At 39.1% G+C, this 8,839-nt stretch overlaps 1 protein-coding gene across 1 annotated transcript in view; it reads right to left on the bottom strand.

The window, feature by feature from the left end:
- SGTB (small glutamine-rich tetratricopeptide repeat (TPR)-containing, beta) overlaps positions 1 to 8,839 on the bottom strand; it is a 75,621-nt gene that overhangs the window by 25,117 nt on the left and 41,665 nt on the right. The window contains exon 4 of the mRNA XM_006899373.1: positions 7,128 to 7,227. Coding sequence (XP_006899435.1) covers positions 7,128 to 7,227 — 100 coding nt within the window. The remainder of the gene's footprint in view (positions 1 to 7,127; positions 7,228 to 8,839) is intronic.

The raw sequence follows: 8,839 nt of genomic DNA on the forward strand, positions 1-8,839 counted from the left end.
GAGGGACATCATGTTTGGCCGAGTGGAGGGGCGGCGAAGGAGAGGAAGACCTTTGATGAGATGGATCGATTCTGTGAGTGGAGTGGTGGGAATAAGTGCGGTTGAGACGGCTAGGTTGGCACAGGATAGAAGAGCATATAGAGCTCTTGTACATAGGGCCGCTATGAGTCGCAAGCCACTCGATGGCACATAACAACAACAACAACATGCATACGAAAGCTGAACAATAAAGATAACAGAAGAAAAAACAATGTCTGAACTTTGGTGTTGGAGAATTCTACTGAATACCCCATGGATGCCAAAGAACAAACAAATCTATCTTGGAGGGAGTGAAAGCAGGTTGCTCCTGAGAAGCAAATATGGTGAAACTTCAATTCACATACTTCTGGCATGTTGCCCAGAGAGGTCAGTCCTTGGAAAAAAGCACCATGATTGGAAAGGCAGAGGGCCAGAGAAAGAAAGGAAGAGCCTCAACAAGATGGACTGCTACAGTGACTATAACGATCGGCTGAGTTTATCAGAGATAGTGAGAATGTCGCAGGCTAAGTTAAGTTTCAGATCTGTTCATACGGTCACTATGAGTCATCGTTACCTAAATGGCACCTAACAACAACAATCACAATATAATGTGAAAACTATGTAATAATTCACCCATGATTTGATAAATCAAAGTCATAAAAGGATTTAGAATGCAATACTCTTAATCCTCTCACAGGCCTAATCCAATGCTAAAGGAATTTCTTTATGGTATGTCTTGTTACACTTTCTACTCTATTTCCAGTCTGGGAAGATGAGAGGAACAGCTGGATTCTGCAAAGGTCTGTTTTCTGGTTTGAGGTTGAGACTAGGGTGTGGTTGTTGCTCCCAATAGGGTTTAAGCTAATTGGACTTGGCCTCATTAGGCCTGCTTTTTGTGGATCTCCTGAATAAAATAGAAGTGGTGTGGTATCCACTTCCAACAAAAACTTGCTTCTGAAAACACTATGAACTTGGACAAAAGATGAAAGTTTTGCTTTTAAGACTTTCATTCACAGGGTCATTATGGATTGTCTATGATTCGATGGCACTGAATAATAACTGAAATGAGAAAAGGGAATCAAGAATGGTATGGGCCTCTGTACCACCAAGACAGAATTTGCAGGAGTGGTGTCCTTCTGGACTGAGGTTTCTTTGTAAGAAAGCTCCTTGACTCCAGTTAGAGCCAGTATACACGGAGCTTTCCAAGGAATGTCTGGCCTATAGATATTGAGGGAAACCAGTACTTTGCTTCAGAGCCAATAGGAAGAGAACTTATTATCCCTTAAAGCCAACTCAACATTTTAACTCATTGCTTTTGAGATTGAACAGCCTCATTGCTTTTGAGATTGAACAGCCTCATTGCTGACCCTCCAGTTGATTTTTAGAGGTTGTAAAATGCGCAAAAGGAGATTCCTCATCCAATTCAGCAGAGGCACTGGTGGATATGAATTGGCAGAGAAGCACTGCCTTTCAATTAGCAGTGTAACTTCCTGTGGACCACACCACCAGATCTCCTGAATTTGAACGAATAAACAAAGTGTAAGAACATAACTTTATGTTTGTTAATGCCACTCACTTGTTATAGCAGTACAGGCAACTAAAACATCAGTGAATAAAAAATTGGAGAGAAATGTATGCAGTTAACTTTCACAAGCAAGTAGTAGCACATCACTGAATAAAATATTTGAGAAGTCAGTTCATGAAAACATACATAATGCACAGAAAAGTAGTTGTTGTTCTTAGGTGGCATCGAGTTGAATATGACTCATAGTGACCCTGTGAACAACAAATCTGAACCATGTGCTATCCGGTGCCATCCTCATCATCTCTGGCACACCTGATTCCATTGCTGCAGTCACTGTATCAATCCATCTTGTTACGGGTCTTCTTCTCTTTCACTAACCAAAGAATATCCTCTCCTAGTAACATAAAAAATGTGTGAGACAAAGGTTTGTCATCTATGCCTCCAAGGAGCACTCTGCCTGTATTTTACTCAAGACATATGTTTTTTCTTTTGGCACTCCATGGACTACTCCACATTCTTCTCCAACACCAGCTCAAAGGCATCACTTCTTCTGTCAACTGTTTTCATTGTCCAGTTCTCAGATACATAGCAAATGATAGAAAAGCCCATGGCCTGAAAAGGGAGCTTCTTATTCTGCAAATCAATATCATTGCTCCTCAGTAATTTGGAGAGGTCCCTGACTGCAGACTTTCCCAATCCAATAGGGACAGAAAAGTTGAGAGAGAAAAAAAGGACACTCAGTGAAATGAAATGACACAGTGACTTTAATGACAGGCTTACGCACAGGTTTCACTCTGTTTTACACACTCATCATCAGTTGATGCTCACTAGACAGCACCTAATGATAATAGAGATTGAAAAGGAAAAAATACAAATGTCTTTGGATAGATAATAGGATCTTTAAATAGAAAATATTAAAGATTCTGTAAAACAACTTCTAGAACTAACAATGAATTTGGCGTGATTCTTGGATATGAAGTTAACAGAAAATATTGCAACAAAAAGGAGTTCCTGGGTAGTGGTTAAGCATCTGACTATCTGCTGAAAGGCTGGCAGTTCAAACTCACAGAGAGCTGCCTCAGAAGACAAGGATGAGAACTTTTGTAAGATCACAGCTTTTAAAACACTACAAAGTACTTCTCCATACACGAAGGGTCTCTCCATGAATTAGAAGTGACTCACTGGCAACTAACAACAGTAGCAAATAATTGGAAAAATGAAATTTAATAAAAATAATTCTCCATTCAATGATGTAAAAATAAATCTACATCTTAAAATACTTGGAATTGAATAAGTAGCATGCTAAGAATTCCACAAGGAAAACCATAAACACTTGACAAAAGATCTAAATAAATGTAGAAACATACTGTGTGTATGAATCAAAAGATTCAGTATCATTAAGCTTGCGTTAGCCCTTGGATGGTGGAGACAACGAGGGTAAAACTTCATCTCACATACTTCAGGTACGTTGTCAGAAAGGGCCCTTCAATAAACTTAATTTGCTTTTATATAAACAGACTCAATGATGTTTCTTTGTGAGAAAAAAGACAAGACAAAAACAAAACAACAAAACTGAGCAATATCTCCTTGTTTTGTTTATATGACCACCCCTTCATCTATGTATGAGATCCATGCAAGTATCATAACATGTTCTAGGATTCCCATTCTTCATTATGCTAATTAACCATAATTTTTCTGACTGACAGAGTCAAATGAATTTGCATAGTTAAGAAAATATATGGAAACACCTTTCTGGTGTTCTCTGCTTTCAGCCAAATCCATTTGACAGCAGCAATGGTATCCCTTATTCCATATCCTCTTTTCATCTGGCTTGGATTTCTGGCAGTTTCCCAAAAGTATTTTTGTTGTCATTATGTACTGTTGAGTCGCTTGTGACTCATAGCGAACCCATGTACAAGAGGCCTAAACCCTGCTCTATCCTGTGCCAACCTCACCGTCTCTGACACACCACTCCCATTATGGTCTGTGGCCATATGTTCTATAGGTATTAGCCTCACTGTTATAAAGAGCTCTGCATGAAAAGAAATAGTGTCTGAGGCCAAAACCCCTAAGATTAGACATAATTAGAAAAAGATGGGCTACAAATTGCCGACATGTGAAAAGTGTCCAAGTTCTCTAATAAATGCAAATTAGAACAACTGGAATTAAAATAAGATTCTCACCACTGGACCAAGTGGCAGCATCAGGATGGATGGTGAAGAGATTGAGATTGTACACAGCTTTAGTTTGCTTGGCTCCATAGTCAACAGTCTTGGCACCAGCAGCCAGGAAATTAAAAGGCACATTGCCATGGGAAAGTCTGCTGTTAGGGACCTCTCCAAAGTGCTGAAGAGCAGTGGTGTCTCTCTGGAGACTAAGGTGCGTCTGATACAGGCTTTGGTCTTCCCAATCACTTGTTATGCATCAGAGAGTTGGACAATGACCAAGGAGGATAGAAGGAGAATTGATGCCTTTGAGCTGTGGTGCTGGAGAAGAGTATTGAGAATACCATGGACTGCTAGGAAAACAAACAGACTTGTCCTGGAAAGGGTTAAACCGGGTGGCTCCTTGGAGGCAAGGATTCTGAGGCTCCGTCTAACATACTTTGGACATGTTGTGAGGAGAGACCAGTCCTTGGAGAGGGACATCATGCTTGGGAGGGTGGAGGGACAGTGCAGGAGAGGAAGGCCCTCTATGAGGTGGATTGATTCAGTGACTGGGATAATTGGGATGGGAGTGTCAGAGACGGTGCGATTGGCACAGGACAGAGCGGAGTTTAGGGCTGTTGTACATAGAGTCGCTATGAGTCGCAGGCGACTCGACGGCACATAACAACAACAACAACAACATTTTTACAAAGATTGTCACCACTGGGCCAGTTGGAAGCACTATGATAGACGGTGAAAAGACTGAGATTGTTAACAGCTTCAGTTTGCTTAGCTCCACAATCAACACTTTTGGTACCAGCAGCCGGGAAATCAGAAGACTAATTGCACTGGGGAAAATCTGCTGTCGGACGTCTCCAGAGTACTGAAGACTAACGGTATCATTCTGAAGACTGATCCAGGCTATGGTCTTCTCAATTACTTGCTACGCATCAGAAAGTTGGACAATGACTCAGGTTGTTAAAAGGAGAATTGATGCCTTTGAGTTGTGGTGCTGGAGAAAAATACTGAATATACCATGGTCTGCTAGGAGAACAAACAGGTTCATCTAGGAGAGAGAGAAGCCAGGCTGCTCCTTGGAGGCAAGGATTCTGAAGCTCCGTCTGACATAATTTGCACATGCTGCAAGGAGGGATCAGTCCTTGGAAAGGAACAGTATGCTTGGGAGGGTAAGGGACAGCACAAGAGAGGAAGACCCTAAATGAGATGGATTGACTCAGTGACTAGGGTAATGGGAGTGGGTGTGCTGGAGGTGATGAAGTTGGCTCAGAATTCAGGACTGTTGTACACTGTGTCCCTATGAGCAGCAAGTGACTCAATGGTACATAACAACAACAATACTTTAAATACTTAAAGGTATAATTGTTATTGTTGTTGTGTGCCTTTAAGTCAACTATGACCCACAGCAACCCTAAGAACAAGTGATGTGAACTTTGCCCTATCCTGAGTCAACCTCATCCTCTGACAAAACCTGACCCCACTGCCATAAACACTGTGTCAATCCAGCTCATATAGGGTCTTCCTTCCTTCCTTCCTTCCCTCCACCCTTCCCAGCATGATATCCTTCTGCAAGGACTGGTCTCTCCTAGTAATATGACCAAATCTCAAAGTACCTGAAATGGAGATGCCTCCAAAGAGCAACCTAGTTTCACCCTCTCCAGGACAAATTTGTTTGTTCCCTTGGAAGTCCGTGGTATATTCAGTATTCTCCAGCATAAAAACTCAAAGACATAAATTCTTCTGTCATCCTTATTCATTGTCCAGCTCTCAGATCAATAGAAAGCAACTGAGTAGCCATGGCCTGGATCAGGTACACCTAAGCCTCTAGACTGACATCATTGCTCTTTGGTACTGTGGAGAAAGATTCCTAATAGCAGATTTTCTCAAAGCAAATCGTCTTTTGAATTCCTGACTGCTAGTGTCAAAAGTGTTGATTATGGATCCGAGCATGATGATATCATTAACTTCAATCTTTTCTCCATTCTATCATGATGTTGCGTATTGGCCCAGTGATGAAGATCTTTGTTTTCTTGATGTTGAGATGCAATCCATATTGAAGACTGCAGGTCTTCCTCAGTTTTGGTGAGCAAGGCTGTGTTATCTATATACAGGAAGTTGTTGAAGAGTCTTTTTCCAATTCTAATGTCCTATTCTTCTTAATAAAGTCCAGCCTCTTGAACTGTTACGCACACTCTTCCTTCATTTTGAACCAGGCTGTATTCCTTTGCTCTCATTCAGACAACATCTTCTCAATCTACATATAAGTTTCACATGAGCACAATCAAGTGTTCCTGGATTCCCTTTCTTCTCATTGTTAACTACAATTTGCTGTGATCTATTGTCAAATAACTTTGCATAATCAATAAAATACTAATAAACATTCTTTTTGTATTCTCTGCTTTCAGCCAAGATCCATCTGGCATCAGCAATGGCATCCCTAGTGTCACAGACTCTTCTAAACCCAACTTAGATATCACTCACCTATTCCTGGGAGGAAAATTAATTTTTCATATACCTTCAATGAAATTAGAAAAAGTTGGCAATCTGTGGCCTAGCTTAAAGGAACTACATTGTCAACCCAAAGGCATGTGTTTTGAATCAACCAGCCAGTCTATAGGCGACAGATGGGGAGTCTCCTCTCACGCAATTTACTGTCTCTGAAAATCTGCTGGAGGATTCGGCTATGAGTTGGTTCCACCTCAATGGCACATAACAATATAATATTAGTCCTACCAAAACATTTTCAAGGGTATAACAAAAGCCTAGAAAATGCAAATTCCAGGGGGAAAAAACTTGATAGTCTGTTCATTGTTGTTGATTGCTGTCAAATTGAGCATGACTCATAAGCCACCCTATGAACAAAAGGCCAGAAGGCTTTCTATAACTATCGTCATTTATCAAAGTTCATAGAGCTTCCAGAGGTATGTTGTTTAGGAAGTAGATGCTACTCCTCCTTCCAAAAGTCTGTTCATTACAGCTTTATAATATTGAAGGGGGACAGAATGGAAACCACAACAGTTAAGTAACTTTAAATATGGCTATTTAGTTGTTCATAACATTGCATATTCATATTTGCTTGATAAAATGGTAAACTATGAGAATTTTAAAAATAAATGGAAATAAAATAATTTGTATCCATTTAAATAACATTTATAAAGTATTTCAATAAAACAATGAAATGCTCATGACACACTTAATGAATAAAGCTAAGTCTAAAATCAATTTCACTTTCATAGAACAAATATGCCAATAGTTTGATAATGGTTACTTCTAAATAAGTTTCTAAATTTATTTTTCCTCTTCTTTATACTTCACTGAAATTTTAGAATTTTATAAGTAAATAAGTGTTATAGGTGTCCTCCTGAGTTATTAATCCAAATGCTAAGAACAATAAACTTGCCACCACAGTGCCAGTTTACCTGTTGCAATAATAAACCGCATTATTTGGATCCAATTCTATTGCTTGTGAATAGCAGTCCACTGCAGCCCCATAATTTTCTTCTTTCATGTGATTATTGCCTAAAAGAATCAATATAAACAGTAAGTGTAAAATACATAAAAATACACTAAAGGTCTCAAATATAAACTTTAATCATAATAATTAGAGTAATATGAAGAATAAGCACATGATTTTTTTATTCACAATGGAGATATATTCATATTACACTATGTAATTCAACTCCTTTAAACTGCAGTGTGCATTCTTGACAATTTGGAGTTTTAAAAATTATTGTTTGTATACTAAATAAGACCTCTGGTGGTGTAATCCATAGAGAGTTGTGCTGCTAACCTGAAGACCACCCTTCTCTGGTAGTTCGAACTAACCAGTAGTTCCACGGAAGAAAATAAGCAATTTACTCTCACATAATTTATGTCCTTAAAAACTCAAAGGAAGGTCAACTATGAGTGGATTCTGATTTGATGGCAATAAGTAAGATGGGTTATTGATACCTAGTAAGATTCGGACCTCATCAAAAGACCAAATAAAACGACTACGACTATAGGAAGCTAAATTCTAATTTCTTAACTTCCTTATCTTCACTTCTCTACTCCTTTTTAGAGCTGATCTACCTCATTATGGATGTCACACCTCCCTAAAATCACTGTCTCTGAGTCTGGTCTTCAGTCTCAATTCTTCCCTATCAAAACACACAGTGAATGAAGAAGACACTGCTGAATAACCAGGCTCTCAGAACTCCACTGGAGTTAAGATGGTAAACCAATTAATCAAGCTAATTTAGCAGATATTTTTATGTGTTATAGGTCGATTCCAATTAGATGGTACACAACAACAACAACATTCCTTCCAAATACAGACTCCTGTATTAAGAGAATTTTTGAAGATTGATTTTCTCAAAAGATAGAATTTCCAATACCATAGTTCAGATTGTTGTTAAGAGATGTCAAACTAATTCTGATTCATAGCAACCCTATGAAGAGAAGAGCTGACCCACAGGGCTTGCGGTTGTTACTGTTAGGTGCTGTTGAGTTGAGTCCAACTCCTACTGACCCTTAGGATTAAATATTTATAGGCGCTAACAATTCTTGTCTCCATAAGAGCAGCTGGTGCACCGCAGGAGGCAACAAACTTTGGTTTTGTAGGTAAGCTCTTAATCATTGCACCTCAGGATAATAATTTTTAAGAAGAAAAGTGGGAATTATATTTGCTAATAATTTAGCTCGGTGAACAAGAGATCAGGAAAACAAGGGATTTCCTGTAGCTAATAATTTGTATTAAAATGTTCTGCACATGTGAAAGAACCAATCTTCAAACCTGAAACTTTTACAGTTTACATAAATTTGGATTAGAAGGCAGGCTTACCATCAGAAAGGACTCTACGAGTCCTTCCAGGTCTATCTGAAGCAGAAACTTCCTTTTTTGCCTTACATATTAATGACTACCTACTTAATGGAGCAAGGGAGATGGAGGCAAATAGGGAAGAGAAACAGGAAGATTAAAGAAAAAGCTAATAGATGAAAGTATCCAGATTTGTAAAAAATAAATAAATACAAACCCTCTAGATTTGTACAAAAGTTAATGCAAATTGTTGTTGTTGTTATGTGCCGTCTAGTCACTTGCGACTCATAGCGACCCTATGTACAACAGCCCTAAACCCTGCTCTATCCTGTG

Source organism: Elephantulus edwardii, unplaced genomic scaffold (assembly GCF_000299155.1).
Source record: "Elephantulus edwardii isolate Elephantulus edwardi_28Jun2011 unplaced genomic scaffold, EleEdw1.0 scaffold00254, whole genome shotgun sequence".
Taxonomy (NCBI): domain Eukaryota; kingdom Metazoa; phylum Chordata; class Mammalia; order Macroscelidea; family Macroscelididae; genus Elephantulus; species Elephantulus edwardii.